At 35.2% G+C, this 18091-nt stretch overlaps 1 protein-coding gene across 6 annotated transcripts; it reads left to right on the top strand.

Annotated features, from left to right (window-relative positions):
• Positions 1-248: 248 nt before the first annotated feature.
• On the top strand, positions 249-18091 carry LOC132633022 (sister chromatid cohesion protein PDS5 homolog D). Of its 6 annotated transcripts, none has more exons than XM_060349213.1 (23): positions 249-406; positions 2402-2566; positions 10995-11198; positions 11363-11541; positions 12008-12134; positions 12221-12388; positions 12577-13029; positions 13134-13223; positions 13566-13651; positions 14079-14130; positions 14960-15043; positions 15143-15186; positions 15330-15398; positions 15493-15709; positions 15788-15855; positions 16047-16115; positions 16222-16438; positions 16536-16588; positions 16778-16846; positions 16930-17143; positions 17222-17292; positions 17485-17550; positions 17639-18091. In XM_060349213.1, the coding sequence occupies exons 3-23, from the start codon at positions 11043-11045 to the stop codon at positions 17838-17840; spliced, it is 2754 nt and encodes a 917-aa protein (XP_060205196.1). In that variant the 5' UTR covers positions 249-406; positions 2402-2566; positions 10995-11042; the 3' UTR covers positions 17841-18091. The 6 variants fall into 6 exon arrangements, with proteins under 6 accessions (XP_060205196.1, XP_060205195.1, XP_060205194.1 ...); XM_060349212.1 differs by having other exon boundaries at positions 250-428; XM_060349211.1 differs by lacking the exons at positions 249-406; positions 2402-2566 and adding an exon at positions 7671-10258 and having other exon boundaries at positions 17249-17292.

Here is an 18091-nt window from a genome sequence, read left to right as displayed (position 1 = left end):
ATCCGTCAAGGATATATTGGTTATTTTATCTCGACGTATTGTTTGATGGATGGTTCAAGGGTATATTGGTCCTTTTATCTTGATGGATTGTGATGGATAGTTCAAGGGTATATTGGTCCTTTTATATTGGCAGATTGTTTGATGTGTCAAAATAAGTAAGTCAATCAAGTATTTAAAGAACACTAATTAGGTTTCTTTCAAACCAATAACTATCTGTTTTCTCTCCTCCTTTTTAACAGTTTATTTTTCTAGTGTTAGTCAACATATTTTCCTTGTTCGTGCTTCTCATGCTAGATTGTATGCAAGTCAGAGTCATAAGTAATTAATTGTTTGAGATGAATTTGATACATATCTTTCATCTTTGCTTCATCAAAGGAGAATTTCAATTGATTTGAACTGAATCGGCGTAAGTATATCTCTGAATCGACGTAAGTATATCTCTGTACATCTCATTTGCAATCAATTATTTTACAAATTATCTGAGGTTATTCATAATCATCGATTTTTTTAGTAAAATGAATTCATTAATGTTCTTTTTATATACACATAATGAATTTGTTGATGATCCTTTACTGCAACACCATTTAGGGATCCTTGGACAATTCGATATTTTCGAAGTGTCGGTGAATTGATCGCATATATATCCTACTTTTCAGAATTTAGAATTCCTTAAACACTTTCTCTCTTTTTATTTTCTTGGAGAATATCTGACTCAACCTTCTTCTCCGATAAAGCAATGGCGGAGCTTCGCCAAACTAGGGTAACCAACGACGCTACACAAACCACTGCTTGTCCCCTCTCCTCTGACTCTTTCTTTTTGTTTTTTTCAAATCTCCGATGTTAGCCGAATAAAATTCCAGATCTGGACTGTATTCATTGGAATCTGGTCACACACCACCTATGCTCCGCGTTTCATCATTGTTTTTTCCTTTGCTTGGTGTTTTTGGCCAGAGTTTTTCACTGGAATTTCATCGGCCGTATCATTCTGTGTTTGTTGGCCATAGTTGTTTTCACGTCTGGAAACGACCCCTCCCCGCCACCATTTTCAAGCCAAGAGAGCTTCGAGGGAGATGGATCTGGTAGCGGAGCTTTAAAGTTCGCTGCTGAAGACCGTCGGTTTAAAAACGCAAAACAGATTGAAATCTCTACTCACATCCTCCTTTTTTTATTATTATTTTTATTTCTTCTGTTCCTCACATCTACCTCTTTCTTTTTCATTTGCTCCAATATCCGATGATAGTAGGAGAAAATTTCAGATCTGGCCGTAGTCCGTACCATACACCACTACTCTGCATTTCAGCACTATTTTTCCCTTTACTCCGTATTTTTCACCAGAGTTTTTTGCTGGAATTTTATTGGCCGCATAGTTCTGTGTTTGTTGTCTATAGTCGTTGTTTAGATCTGGAAATGACCCCTCCCCCGCCTCCATTTTCAAGCCAAGAGATCTGCCAGGGAGATGATCTAGCAGCGGAGCTTTAAAGCTTGCTGCCGAAGACCGCCGGTTTAAAAGCGCTAAATAGATCGGAATCTCTACTCACTTCATCTTTTCTTTATCTCTTCCTTCCATAACATCGTCACATCGCCATGAATATCACCAGAAAGACACTTAAAACTTTCAGATCTAACTGAAAATTAACCGGATCTGAAAATCATGCCGGAGAATATATTTTTCTGGACAGGTTTGTCGTCATTTATACATTGTGTAAATAGCGTATAATATGTGTATAATTTGTCATCATTTATACATTATGTAAATAGCGTACAATATGTGTATAATTAGTGTGTATACATTATACACTGACTATACGTCGATTATACATTTATTATGTACAGATATAGGAAAAAAAATATTTATATATATAGTATGAAAGTGTATATATGAAGTGTATAATAAATGCATATATAGTGTATAATATACATTTTAGCTACAACTTGTCTTTTGATTTTATGTGGTCATCCGGTTATCAATATTTTCACCAGATAGCTACTTATGTCCTTAAATAGAAAATGGAAATACTTTGAAAATCTTCAGTCGTATAAACTTTTTTTAAACGATGCGTTCTTTATTATACTTGAGGTCTACTCATAGTCCCTAATTCCAATATTTAAGCATTTTTTTTTCTCATTTAAGAAAAGACATAATTGAAACTCTCATATTGCAGGCTTTTCAATGCGACATATGTCCCTTTTCAAATATGAAACATCTTAATTTTCCAACCTTGTTCCTTCTTTATTTCAATGTTTGATCTGAAAAAGACTCAACAAATAGATTCATGGAATAATTAGACAACTTCTTTCTGAAGTGCAAAATTGGAACTACATCTATTTCTCAACGATATAAAATTCAAGCATTTTTTTCAGCACATCTAACCAACAAGTACTACTTCTTGTCATCCTACAGAATGCTTGGAAGAAGAAGTCCAACAAATGACCGAGAATTTAACTTGTTACCAAAAGGATACAACAACATCACACAGGCGCCTTGACATCTGCAACAATTTCAAGAACATTCACAGCCTTATGAAAACAACGGCCTGGATGAGACAACTCTTCAAATATCCTTACAGTAAGTTGGAAAATTTCCTGAGATTTTTCAATACATCCGTGTGAAAACAACAGGTAACGGATATAAATGTTTGAGCAAGTGGCATTACCTAATCTAGTTTGTGTGCTCTCTCTCCATATATATGTGTGTATGAATTAGGAAAACAGAACAACAAACAAGAATGTTTTATCTTGGATACCTTCATTAGTCCAGCATCATAAGGTTGCCGCGAAGTAGTTATTCTAGAAAGCTCACTGATACAAGATGCAACAGAAACTTTGACATCCGTATCAGCATGCTTTAAAAGTTCACTTCCGACCATAGCTCTCATTACTGGTCGAAGTGCATCTTTCATTGAATCGGTAGGTGCTTGACCTACCTTTATCAATAGAGATTCTACTTTCTAAAAGACACAAAAGGGTGTAACGGAGTCAACTTGCAGCAACCATAAATTAAGGAATACGAGCAAACAGCTTCAAGAAATCACAAAGCCAATTTATAAAGATTTAAGTCGCGAACATGGGGAAATTGCTCTATGGTGGAATTCATGTTTTCATCTATTAAAAGATGATTGTCATTTTCATTTTCATTCCAAAATCATCACACTAAAACTACTTTGCCACTTCCATTGCTCCAATTCTGGTTCACACCATGTCATTTAATAAGTTAAGAACAAAAAGTTTCTATTTGGACCTAAAAAAATCATCCTGATACAGAAGAAAAACTAGGGACCAGATTTATCTAATTGACAAACAACCATTCCCCGAAAAAAATATTATCCTTATCAACATCAAGTCAGTCTAAAATGATTGTCCTTTTCATTTTAATTCCAAAATCATCATACCAAAACTACATATACCACTTCAATTCCTCCAATTCTGATTCAAAACCATGTCATTTACTAAGTTAAGAACAAAAAGTTTCTATTTGGACCTAAAAAAACAACCTAAAACAGAAGAAAAACTAGGCACCAAATCTATCTAATCAACAAACAATCATTCCCCTAAAAACAAAAAAAAAAAAAACAAAAAAAAAAAAGAATCTTACCCTTATCAAAATCAAATCAATCTAAACTGAGAACACAGAAAAAGAGGAAATAAAAAACACAGATAAAACTAGTACTTTGTATGTAAAGAACATGAAAAAGAACAAAAATTGAATCTTGATATCAAGTAGATTGAGTAGTTCTTCACTGGAAGAAGGAGGATTGATGAGGCTAATCCCATAATCTTTTAGGCCATCCTTAATTTCTTTCTGTGAAGAAGAATCATCCATGTCACACCAGCAATCCTCTCAATCTCAAAACCCAATTAAACTTGTATCAATTGCCCTCTTTTTTTTCAAGAACCTCAAAATCAAGAACACCCAAGGAAGAAAATGCAGCTCAGATACAACAAAATACTGATTATATAAGAGGGGAAACAGGTGGGGTTTGTATTTTGGAAGTAAAATTGGGACCAAATTGGAAAATTTGCTGACATGCAGAGAGCCTCTCTAGATTGTAATAATCTACACTGGCTTCATTCACATTTATTGTGTTTTGAACTAATTTTCAGGGTTATTGTGCTTTTCTTTCTTGTATTAGTGTGCTTAATCTTGACTGCTATTTTGGGCTTTTGGCATTGAATTCAACGTGGCTGTGCAAAGTGCAGAAAGACACGAAATTTTTGTTTCGACAGTTTAAGAAGAATCTTATTGAGACAATTGGCCTCTTTTTTTCTTTTTTCTTTTTCAAGTAAATAAAGAACACCCAAAGAAGAAAATGCGAGTTCAGATACATCAAATGCTGATTATATATAAGAGGGTAGACAAGTGGGGCTGGTGTTTAGAAGTAAGCTCGTTTGGATTAGCTGATTTTATATAGTTGATAAGTTTAAGTGTTGAATTAATTTACAAATAATCAGTTATGTGTGTATTGAAGTGTTGAAATTACTAATAAGCAATTGATTTAGTTGGTAAAGAAATGTTGATAAGCTGTTCTTTTGTTAGAATAACTAAAATACCCCTATAATTTTAGCAAAAGATTATTAATTCAAAAGTATCGGCGCAAAAAAAAAAAAAAAGGAGGAACGATGAATACAAAGTAAAGAGAAAGTTAGAAATTTTATTTTGGGAAAGATATTTTAAGAACTAGAAAAAATAATCACAGATCAAATAATAAAGAAAAAAGGGTAAAAAAAATACCCATCTACTTTCATTTATTGGTCATTTTTAACTTCCGTTACAAGCTGGGGTTGTTTTTTCCCCTGCCGTTACTAAAATTATCAAAAATATCTCTCATTTGACTGAAGCCCCCAAATCCACCCAAATAACATGATTTCAATTGAAATTACCCGTTCCCATTATTTTACCTGACCCTCAACCCACTAAACTAAACCAAATTAAACCCCAACCCACTAAACTAAGCCTGTTCATCGTCGTGGTGTGATTAGGCCTTTTCCACCTCCATGTGAATTTGGAAAATGGCGTTTAACTTATAGACAGTGTGTAGATTTGTATTATCAAGATATCTAGTGGAAAATTGTGATACTTGACTATGAAGAAGGTGACAAGGAGCTTAAAATTTTCTTCCCAGAAATGGGTGATGAAATGAAGGCTCAAGTGGCAAGTTTCGTATAACTCAAGATTGGGATGAACTTAGAACTTGATATCATAAGCTTAGAACTTCAAGGGCAAGTTCTGAAAATTCCCGCATTGGCCTCCCTCTACAAAGACCTATGAGGAGTTCGGTTCAGGAAAAAATTGCTTGATAGTTAACTTGGTATTATTATGCACAACTTCCTTCACCAATTTCCTCCAAATATCTATCAGAGAAGATGTCCACCACTGCTTGAGAAATTCATCATAGTCATTCTTCAGTTGCACTTCATACCAAATTTGTTTCACCGAGATTAAGCGCAGGTGTAGCTGCTCAATCTCCTCAATCACTTCAAGGAAAATCAAGGAACCTCATGGGAAGGTGTGATATTTGACCGTGAAGAAGGTGAGATGAGCGGAAAAATTTCTTTCCAGAAATGGGTGATGAAATGAAGGCTCAACTGGACAAGCTTCGTATAACTCAAGATAGGGACGAGGTTACAGATGAATAGGAGTCTCATGGTTCTTGAATTTTCATTGAAGTGATTGAGGATATTGAGAAGCTACACCCGCGCTTAATATCAGTGAAACAATTTTGGTATGAAGTGCAACTGAAGAATGATTATGATAAATTTCTCAAGCAGTGGTGGATGTCTTCTACAAATATTTAGAGGAAATTGGTGAAGGAAGTTGTGCATAATAGTACCAAGTTAACTATCAAGCAATTTTTTTCTAAACTGACTTCCTCACAGGTCTTTGTAGAGGGAGGTCAATTGCGGGAATTTTCAGAACTTGCCATTGAAGTTCTATGCTCATGATATCAAGTTCTAAGCGCATCCCAATCTTGAATTATACGAAGCTTGTCCACTTGAGCCTTCATTTCATCACCCATTTCTGGAAAGAAAACTTTTCGCTCCTCGTCACCTTCTTCATCGTCAAATATCACACCTTCCCACCATGCATCTTGATAATACAAATCTACACATTGTCCGTAAGTTAAAGGTCATTTTCCAAATTCACGTGGAGGTGGCAAAGGCCTAATCAGACCACGACGATGAACTGGCTTAGTTTAGTGGGTTGGGATTTAACTTGGTTTAGTTTAGTGGGTCGCGGGTCGGGTTAAAAGAGTGGGAGTGGGTAATTTCAATTTAAATCGGGTTATTTGGGTTGATTTGAGAGTTTCCGTCAAATGAGGTGTATTTTTGGTAACTTTAGTAACAACAGGGGCAAAAATATCCCCAGCTTATAGCGGAAGATAAAACTGATCAATAAATAAAAGTAGAGAGGTATTTGACCCTTTTTCCAATAATAAAATACTTGATCAAACTAAAATTGCTTATAAGTTGAAAAGTCATAAGTTGGTGATGACTAATTTATGACTTTTGACATGTTGATCAAACTAAAATTGCTTATAAGTTGAAAAGTCATAAGTTGGGATGACTAATTTATGACTTTTGACATGTTGGCTTATAAGCACTCCAATATTTACAAAACCATGTAGATAAGCTAAAAAGTACTTATAAGCTTGTGGCCAAATTGAAGAATGGCTGACATGCAGAGAGCCAGGGGCGGAGCCACATTGGTTCCAGATCCGAACTCCCTCGGCAAAAAATTACAGTGTATTTTCAAAGTTAAAATTATTTTGTTATGTATATATAGTAGATGTTCAACCCCCTGGCTTCTTTGTGTATTTACCTTTTAGAATTTTTGAACCCCTGGATGAAAATTCTGGTTCCGCCACTGCAGAGAGCCTCTCCAAATTGTAATCTCCACTGGATTCATTCACATTGATTGGGTTTTTAACTAATTTTGGGTTTGAAATCCGTAACATTTTCAGGGTTATTGTGCTTTTTCTCGTGTGCTTAATATGTATGCTATTTTGGCATTGAACTCTACGTGGCTGAGCAATGCAAAAAGACCAATTTTTTGATTCAACAGTTCAAGAAAGAATATTTTTTTAAGGCAAAGAAATAGAGCCACATTATGGAGATATACGACGGCTTGGGGATAAGTATGGAATCATGAAATAGGGGCAGAGGACTTAAAACTTCACACTTCTATTTGGACGTAGAGTTTGGAGGAATACTATGAAAGAATAGGACTTCATTGGCATCATAACTTATAGGTAGGTATTGGAAATAAAATCAACTTTTGGAGTCTTATCTAATGTGGAGAAGAGACATTTGAGACTTACATTTTCGAATATTTACAGTTTTTTGAGTCAGGAGGAAATGAACAACACGACTAAATCCGATGTTACAAGAAGAAGAATTTATTGAGACATAAGGGTTAAGAGGCACCTTTATTATTGAGAAGTAGCTAAATTTCAAGCATGGGGATCTACATCAAAAATTATATATTTTATATAGGATCAAATTTATGTTTTATGTGTACATATTAAATGTTGAACACCCAGCTAATCAAGTTCATTCCAGCTCCCTATGAGTTCATAGTCTCTAAGCCCCCTTAACACAAACCAAAGACTGTGCTTAGTGGTAAAGGGGGGGGGGGGGGGGGGGCATATATTTTCGTAGAGCATGTAGGTTTGAGTCTTGCTTACAACAATTTCTTGTTTCTTTGATATTTTTTTTTAACTCCTTTGGCAAAATTTCACCATCTCGTGGAGATGGGAGTGAGAATAGATAGGTTAATTCATTGAAGTCATATTATCACAAGGGATAATCAAATTTTCTATATACTAGAAATCTTTATCTTTACAGGTATGACTAGCAAAATAAAGCTACAATATCATAAATCCAACATATTGATCCAAAAAAAAAAATCACATGAACATCTATAGAAAAGTGAACTAATTTTTTGAACCCCCTTGCAAAAATTCATCAACTCAGGGAGATGGGTAGTCAGAATAGATAGGTTGTTTTTATTGAAGTCATATTGTCACAAGCTCCTCGTGAGGGAATAATCAAATTTTCTATATAATAGAAATCTTTATATTTATAGGTATGACTAGCAAACAAAGCTATCACATCATAAATCCAACATATTGACAAAAACACACACACACAATCACATGAACATCTATAAAAAAAGTGAACTAATTTTTTGAACCCCCTGGCAAAAATTCATCAACTCAGAGAGATGGGGAGAGAGAATAAATGAGTTGTTTCATTGAAGTCATATGATCACAGGCTCCTCATGAGGAAATAATCAAATTTTCTACATACTTGAAATCTTTATATTTATAGGTGTGACTAACAAATAAATAGGTTGTTTTAATTGAAGTCATATTATCACAAGCTCCTCCTCGTGAGATTCTTCTATATACTAGAAATCTTTATTTATAGGTATTACTAGCGAACAAAGCTACCATATCATCAATCCAACATATTGACCAAAAAAAAAAAAAAATCACGTGACCATCTGTAGAAAAGTGAACTAATAGGATAACATAAGTAATAGCCTGTTTGACCAATATTTTGGAACTGCCCACCAAGAGTTTGGTTCTCTATGCCACGTCAATAGTTGGGGTTGCGTTTATTACACTTTAAAATAGTTTAGGGCTGTAATAGGACCCCCGTAAAGAAAAGATATGTCCTGAAACTTCGAGTATAGTTCAGGGGATACTGATGCCTTATCCCTTTAGAAATTTGTTGTGTTCGGCCAAGTCTCTAGAAAAAAGAAAAGTGTTTTTGAGTAACAGAGAAGTTGTTTTTAGAAGTTGGAAAGTAATTTATTTCCAAAAGCACTTTTTGGGCCGTGGTTAAACGTCGAGTCTTGCCAAAAGTACTTTTCAAATTGAGTAGCACCAAACACAAACTTCTAGGCCCCGTTTGTCCATAGATACCAAAAAAAAATTCACTTTTTTTTTTGGAATTTTGGAGTTGGAGTTGGAGTTGGTCATAGTTTTTGAAATTGTAGTTTTTGGTGAAATATAGTTGTAAAAAAGTGAAAAAAGTAATTTTTTTTTGAAAAATAAGTTTTTTGAGTTTTTGGTATTCCGGAATACAACTTCAAGTTGTATTCTAAATTTTCATGGCCAAACGCTAATTCCGGAAAAAAGTGAATAATTTTTATGGCCAAACGGCACCCTAGTCTATTTGGCCAAACTTCCAAAATTGACTTAATTTGAAAAATATCTTTTTATCAGAAGTGTTTTTCGAAAAAGTACTTTTGGGAGTAGCAGTTTGTGTTCAATTTGAAAAATCAAAATACTTTTTTTAATAATTTGTATTTGACCAAGGTTCAAAAAGTGCTATTGACTGAAAAATTACCTTTTTTTTTTTAGCTCAGACAAATCAACTTTTGCTACTATTTAAAAATAATTATCTTCTCCCTAAAAGCTTGGACAAATGCTTCAATTTTCTAAAATAAACACTTTAACTTTCTAAAGCTTGGCCAAACATGCTAAAAATAGAATTTATAAGTTTTCCAATTTAATACTAGAAATTAAATTTGCAATAAAAAAATTTCAAAGCTCAAAAAAAGATAAACTTTGCCCGCTAATAGGCGCGCTAATGAAGTGGAGACATTATAGTACTTTTCCAATATTAGACACAACTTCAACAACAGAAAAAGACCTCTTCTCAAGTACTCAAGTCCAATGTTCCAGGGGCAAAACAGTCCAATAATATGGCTCTATTTCCTTGTCTGAGTAAGATTCCTCCTTTCTTAAACTGTCGAAACATAAATTTCGTGTCTTTCTGCACTTTGCAAAGCCAGGTTGAATTCAATGCCAAAATCCCAAAATAGCATACAAGATTAAGCACATTCACACTAGAAAAGCACAATAACCCTGAAAATTAGTTCAAAACACAATAAATGTGAGTGAAGCCAGTGCAGATTATTACAATCTAGAGAGGCTCTCTGCATGTCAGCAAATTTTCCAATTTGGTCCCAAATTTACTTCCAAAATACAAACCCCACCTGTTTCCCCCTCTTATATAATCAGCATTTGCTGTATCTGAGCCGCATTTTCTTGCTTGGGTGTTCTTTATTTTGGGGTTCTTGAGAGAGCAATTGATACAATTTTCTTGGGGTTTTGAGAGTGAGATTGAGTGGTGCTGGGAAATGGATGATTCTTCTTCACATAAAGAAATTGAGGATGGCCTAAAAGATTTTGGGATTACCCTCATCAATCCTCCTTCTTCCAGTGAAGAGCTACTCAATCTACTTGATGTAAAGATTCAATTTTTGTTCTTTTTCATGTTCTTTACATACAAAGTACTAGTTTTGTCCGTGTTTTTTATTTCCTCTTTTCATGTGTTCTCAGTTTAGATTGATTTGATTTTGATAAGGGTAAGATTCTTTTTAGGGGAAATGGTTGTTTGTTGATTAGATAGATTTGGTGCCTAGTTTTTCTTCTGTTTTAGGATGGTTTTTTATAGGTCCAAATAGAAACTTTTTGTTCTTAATTTATTAAATGGCATGGTTTTGAATGAGAATTGGAGGAATAGAAGTGGTAAATGTAGTTTTGGTGTGATGATTTTGGAATTAAAATGAAAAGGACAATGATTTAGACTGATTTGATATTGATGAGGGTAAGATCTTTTTAGAGGAATGGTTGTTTGTCAAGTAGATAAATCTGGTGCCTAGTTTTTCTTCTGCATCAAGATGGTTTTTTTGGGTCCAAATAGAAACTTTTTGTTCTTAGCTTATTAAATGACATGGTGTTGAATCAGAATTGGAGGAACGGTAGTGGTAAATGTAGTTTTGTGTAATCATTTTGGATTTAAATGAAAAGGGACATCATTTTTTAATAGATGAATACATGAATCCCACCATAGAGCAATTTCTCCACGTTTGCGACTTAATCTTTATAAATTAGCTTTGTGATTTCTTGAAGCTGTTTGCTCATATTCCGTAATTTATGGTGGCTGCAAGTTGACTCCTTTACAACTCTTGTGTCTTTTAGAAAGTCGAGTGTCTATTGATTAAGGTAGGTCAAGCCCCTGCCGATTCAATGAAAGATGCCCTCCGACCAGTAATGAGAGCTATGGTCGGAAGTGAACTTCTAAAGCATGCTGATACAGATGTCAAAGTTTCTGTTGTATCTTGTATCACTGAGCTTTCAAGAATAACTGCTCCGCAACAACCTTACGATGATGGACTGATGAAGGTATCCAAGATATAACATTCTTGTTTGTTGTTTTGTTTTCCTAATACACACACACTTATATGTAGAGAGAGAGAGCCACACAAACTAGATTGGGTAATGCCACTTGCTCAAACTTTTATATCCATTACCTTTTGTTTTCACATGGGTGCATTGAAAAATCTCAGGAAATTTTCCAACTTATTGTAAGGGCGTTTGAGGAGTTGTCTCATTCCGGCTGCAACTATTATAAGGCTGTGAATGTTCTTGAAACAGTAGCAGATGTCAAGGTCTGTGTGATATTGCTGGACCTTGAATGTGATGCGTTGGTTATAAAGATATTCCAGCTGTTTCTCAGGGTCATCAGGTAACTTAGCATATTTACAAGCTTCTTGGATTTTTCCCTCGTTTTTGAATGTTACGTAGAGTTGTGGTTTTATTACGTCAAGCAATGAATTTAACCTCCTTCAGAATAACTTAGCAAATGTTTCTCAGGATCATCGTTAAGCTTATATTTGGTTAGTGTTTGTCAAGAGTGTTTTTTCTCTGTTACAAAGTTGTATGTTTATGTAGGGACAAGTGAGATGTTGACTGTTGAGAACTCTACTGTTAGAGAAACATTAGTTTCCTTAAAAAACTAATTATTCAGTATTGGAATGACAATAACCTGAACAACAGGGAATAAATACAGATGATTATATAGTCGACCCCAGCTAATATGGGATTGAGGTGCAGGTGATTAGTTAGTGTTACAGTCATTTTGGCCCAGTAAATGATTATAAGGTTATCATGTATAAGGTTTCTCTGATAATGCTTATGTTTGATGCTGTAAGGCCCGACCATCCTAATGTCGTATTCAAAAGCATGGAGGAAATCATGACTCTTCTCATTGAAGAAAGTGATGAAATCTCAATGGAGCTTCTTCAGCCCCTTCTTGATAGCCTCAGAAAGGAAAATCAGGCAATAAACCCCTCATCCTATTGATCTTTTGTTAATCATGTTTCTTTATTTAGTGCTTTTATTGATCTTATATATATACTGTATAGATCTGTTCACCTATCTCGTCAAAGTTGGGAGAGAAGGTCCTGAAAGAATGTGCTTCCACCGTTAGACCTTGTCTTTTAGAAGCTCTCAAGTCAAAAGGCATGAATCTTGATGATTATGCCGAAATAGTTGCCGCACTATGCAATGAAATGCCTGAGGGAGAACAAATGGTGCGTCCTCCTCGTGACTATATCAAATGATCCTTTTTGCTTAATATGTAGCTTCAGTGTCATGTCTTTTCTTGCTACTAATTATCAAAATATGCTATTGAATTACTACTGATTAAAAAAATGCTCCTTATAAGTAAAAAACCTATTGGATACTTTCCCTTTTTTGCTAACATTAGTTTTATGGTCAGACGGAAAATAAAAATGTGACAAATGCCGTGTATCCTGTAAAAGTTGCTTTTCCATCTGCTGCTGTTATCTGTGAGATGCTGCTGGAAGATGGGACTCCTTCAGATATTAATGGTGCCTCTTCGAAAAAGGCTAAGAAGAAAGAGAGCGGGGCAAATAAGGGTGCTCACTTGGAAGTGTTAGTTCCAGAAGGCGATGTTCTGCAATCTCAAGATAAGAGAAACAGATCGTGTAAGGGCACAGCATGTAGCAAAAGAAAACCACGTCAGCGCTCAAAGAAGAGCGGGTCTGTTCCGAAAGGTGATGTGCACACCACTTCTGGTCTTAACGTTGTCAAAAGAGGAGGAAACCTTACTGATGCTGAGGAGTCACCAGTGCAACTAGTTGATGGAAAAACACAGAAGAATGACAGGGTTACCATTGATATTCATGAGATTGAAGAATCAAGAGATGAGGTTGAAAGGAAAACTTCTTAGAAGTTGCTATCTCTAGATATGTGCTTATAATTCTTTTTAAGCATAAATTTAACAATCACTTTTTGCGCTTGTGGGTTTTACAGGAGATTAAACTATCATTAGGGGATGAAAATATCTCCAGCCAGCTTGCCAAAACCAAGCGCCGGAGGAAGCTTTCCATGAGAAAGGATGAGGTACTAATATAGCATTATTTGAAGTAAACTGAACCACCTTGTTTCCATATTTGCAGAATTTGCTTCTATTCACGCAGTATTGTTGAAATGTAGTGGCTTGTTGCCAAAATTCTGTGACTTCTTTGCTTTTTCAAAGGAATCCAATCACAGCAAGAATAAGTTATAAGCTGCTTTATCCTTTTTGAATTCGGAGCAAACACTATGCTTACCTCTTTTCAATAGATTTTAAAGGACTGAAAGTCTGAAAGTAGTTTTGGTTTAGGCCCTACTGCTTTCAAATTATCTTTTTTCCAAGAGACTTTCATGTATAAAGAGCTTATGGTTCCTTATTGTTTCATTCAGGATTCTAAAAAGCGTCGCTTCACCAAAAATTATGGAGAAGAAGTGGTTGGTACCAGAATAAGAGTTTGGTGGCCATTGGACAAAGTGTAAGTTCTACAAAATGTTATGTCAGGACTGTCACACTATTGTAAATTTATGCCACTAATTACAAATCCATTCTCAACTTGATTGCTTTTGTTGTTAAGTTTGTCGTCTATAAAATTGACCTGCCTGCTAGGCTGTCGGCCAAGAATCTGCTTCATTCCTTTGACTTGTGGAGTATCAGAGCACATCTTCAATTCCTTCTACTAGATTGGCTTTTATCATGTCTTGACATATGGAAGAACTAAGTCTAGCTACAACAGTGATAGATCTCATATAATCCCTCTAAGAATAGGATGGGATCTCTTTTGCTATCCTGTTCTTGGTGCTATATTAATAGTACAGTTACCACCTCTATCTCTCTCAAAAAAAGAAAAAGAAAAAAGGAAAGCATTCTAGCTAAAGTTTTTGATTTTACATCTCCCTTTGCAGGTTCTATGAGGGTGCAATTTCTACATTTGATTCTGTGAAAAGGAAGCATGAGGTAGTGACGTTATTATCAAGCTTCGTGCGCTGTTTTTAATTTATCTCTTTACAGTTTTCTTCCCAGTATGTTATGTATTTTTCAGTTTGCGATGTCCATATATGCACTTAACAATGATGACAAGAATCTATACACCATCCCAAGTCTCAAAAATTCTACATCAGTAGTCAGTTTGAATCCATTTTCCTTCTCAATTTAACTTGAGACGAACTCCAAATATTCTATTTGTTATTATTCTCCTACCGTTGCTAAAATATTCTTCCTGCTAAGTAATGTTGAGGCAAAACTATTTACCGAGGTTGACTCCATCTTCCTGTTAAATAAAGTAGAGCCAAAACCATTTACCGAACCAAATATAATCTCTGCAACAGAAGTTCCTTTTACATATTTAGGTATGACCTTACACAGCCTAAAAGACCTTTTTGTCGAAGACTGTAGTCGTTTTTTTTTTTTTTTTTTTGCACAAGGAAATATCCTGGGAGTGAAGTAGTGGTTTTAGCTGAAGTTTTTTAGTTGACTGATGCTATTTGCTGTTTTGCCTTTTGAGATCATGTTGAAATTTCCTTCAGTTACTGCTGCATTTTTTTAGCTTAATAAGTTGCTTAGTTTTAGGATGAATCTATTGTTTTGAATTTTAAATTTCTATTAGATTATATTTTTAGTTTGTTGAGATATTTTAGATTTTTTGAATTTTTGTTATGCAGCTTTTTGCAGATTATGTTTTCAAGTTGACTGATTAAATCCCTCTATGCTTAATAAAATTATTGAGAGACATTCTTAATTATTCTTCCAATCTTTTTGGCTGCAACATCTTCTTAAAAAACAACAGATCACATATGATGACGGTGTAATTGAAAATTTGAATCTGAGTAAGGAACGGTGGGAGATAGTTGAAGACAATCCATCCGACAAGGTGCTTTACCCATTTGATATGGCGTTACTTTTAACATTTTCAAGTTATCATTGGCATTACATCTTTGTGATATGATTCCTTTGGACGCATTATGTGCAGAAGCATGAAGCAGATCTTCAATGTAATGCTGTTTCATCCATTCCGTAAGTATTGATTTCCAACTTTTTTTGTAACATGGACATATCCTAGAACTCGACAAAGTCTTGACTGCCGTATTCACATCACCTTGATATGGCGATACTATTGTCGGCATATGATATGGTTATTGGTTGATGAACTTGAGCAGATCCACGAAGAAGAAAGCAAAAAGAACCTCCTCAACAAAAAAGGAATCTGGAGTCTCTTCATCCAAAAGGTTGTTCTTTTGTTGTTGTACACTTTTCCCTGCAGTATTGCTGTCATGAACTGAATGGTCTGAGGGTTTTGACAAGCAAGTTTTCTATCTTCAGGTCTAAAAGAAATGCCCAAAAAATTGACATTGAGTCCCTGGATAGTCCAATTACGCATAAGATGAATGATGTTATTGATGTTGGTTGCGAGACGAGCATTGGGGAAAAAGAAGTTGTGGACAAGGAAGATAATGATATCACACAGAAGCAGAGATCCAAGACTTGCGAAATTGCCTTAGAGAGCTCATCAATGCTTGAAGACCATCCATCTGACAAGGTCCTTTCTCCATCTGATGCTGTGTTATCTTAACATATTTTCAAATTCTAAGTGGCATTATATATCTTTGTGATACAGTCCTTTTGTATGCAATATGTACAGAAGCATGAAGCACCTCCTCAAAGCAATGATGTTTCATCTGTTCCGTAAGTATTGATTTCTAAATTTCCTTGTAACCTTTGGACATATCCTAGTTTTTTACATGTTCTTGACTGTCGTCTTTTGTGTTTACTTTCTACCTACTACTTTTATGTTGTATATTGTATTCCGCATCACCTTGATATGCCACTACTATTGTTTTGACATGATCTGGTTATTGGTTTATGAACTTGAGCAGATCCACGAAGAAGAAAGCAAAAAGAACCTCCTCAACAAAAAAGGAACCTGGAGTCTCCTCATCCAAAAGGTTTTTTTTTTTTTTTTTTTGGTTGTTGTTTTACACTTTTCCCTGCAGTATTGCCCTCTGAACTGAATGTTCTGAGGATTTTGACGAGTTGGTTTTCTATCTTCAGGACTAAAAGAAATGCCCAAAAGAGTGACATTTCATCCCTGGATCTTCCAACTCCAGATAACATGAATGATGGTGCTGATGTTGGTTGCGGAACGAGCAGCGGGAAAAAAGAAGTTGTGGACAAGGAAGATAACGATATCACACAGAAGCAGAGATCCAAGACTTGTGAAGGTGCCTTAGAGAACTCATTGACACTTGAAGACCATCCATCTGACAAGGTCCTTTCCCCATCCGATACTGTGTTGTCTCTTTAACATATTTCAAATTAGCATTGGCAATATATCATTGTTGTGATACGATTCTTTTTTGATGCAATATTTACAGAAGCATGAATCAGATCTTCAAAGCAATGATGTTTCATCTGTTCCGTAAGTATTGATTTATAAATTTCCTTGTAACTTTTTACATATCCTAGTTCTTTACATGTTCTTGACTGTCGTCTTTCCTGTTTACTTTTATCTACTACATCTATTATGGAGATAGTATTTAATATCACCTTCATATGCCACTACCATTGTTTTGATATGATATGGTTATTGGTTGATGAACTTGAGCAGATCCACGAAGAAGAAAGCAAAAAGAACCTCCTCAATGCAAAAGGAACCTGGAGTCACTTCATCCAAAAGGTTCGTTGTACACTTTTCCCTGCAGTATTGCTCTCTGAGGTGAATGTTCTGAGAGTTTTGACAAGTAGCTTTTCTATCTTCAGGTCTAAAAGAAATGCCCAAAAGAGTGATATTGAATCCCGGGATGTTCCAACTCCAGATAAGATGAATGATGCATCTGATGTTGGTTGTGAAACGAGCTGTGGGAAGAAAGATCTTGTGGACAAGGAAGATAGCATCATCGCTGAAACAGAGTCCAAGTCTTCTAAAGTTGCCTTAGAGAGCTCATCGACGCTTGAAGACCATCCTTCTGACAAGGTCCTTTCTCCATCTGATACTGTGTTACTTTAACATATTTTCAAATTATAAGTGGCATTATACATCTTTGTGATACAGTCCTTTTGGATGAAATATGTACAAAAGCATGACGCTGTTCTTCAAAAAACCATTGGTGTTTCATCTGTTCCGTAAGTATTGATTTCTATATTTCCTTGTAACCTTTTACATACTCTAGTTTTCTACATATTCTTGACTGTCGTCTGTCGTGTTTACTTCTATGATCTCCTGCATTTATTATGGAGATAGTATTTAGTATCACCTTCATATGCCTCTACTATTGTTGTGTTATGATATGGTTATTGGTTGATGAACTTGAGCAGATCAACGAATAAGAAAGCAAAAAGAACCTCAACAAAAAGGGAAACTGGAGTCTCTTCATCGAAAAGGTTGTTTTTCTGTTGTTGTACTCTTTTGCCCGCAGTATATCCGAAGTGAATGTTCTGAGGTTTTTGACAAGTAGGTTTCTATCTTCAGGTCTAAAAGAAATGCCCAAAAGAGTGATATTGAACCCCTGGACATTCCAATTCCAGATATGATGAATGATGCTATCGATGTTGGTTGCAAAACGAGCAGTGGGCAAAAAGAACTTGTGCACAAGGAAGATAACATGGTCACAGAAGCAGAGTTGAAGACTTTAGAAGTTGCCTTAGAGAGCTCATTGACGCTAGTGGACTAACAACGTTGTCAAAATGAAGGAAGCTAAAATATAAAGATGCTGAAGTTTTGTTTGGGAAAAAGACAGTAGTCATTATTCGTTATTAGTTCAAATTTGGAAGTTTTATATCATTATTGAATCACATAGCTTCTCTAACTTTGAAAGCTATGAGACACTTAGTTTGTTAAAGCGGTTTATTTGAACGGACAGCTGGAGGATTCCATGCATTCGCCTTTTAAGAGCATGAATGAATATCCTACTGCTTGCTACTA

This window comes from Lycium barbarum, chromosome 3, assembly GCF_019175385.1.
Source record: "Lycium barbarum isolate Lr01 chromosome 3, ASM1917538v2, whole genome shotgun sequence".
NCBI lineage: Eukaryota > Viridiplantae > Streptophyta > Magnoliopsida > Solanales > Solanaceae > Lycium > Lycium barbarum.
The sequence above is the reverse complement of the archived record's forward strand: the minus strand, read 5'-3'. Positions and strand labels throughout refer to the sequence as shown.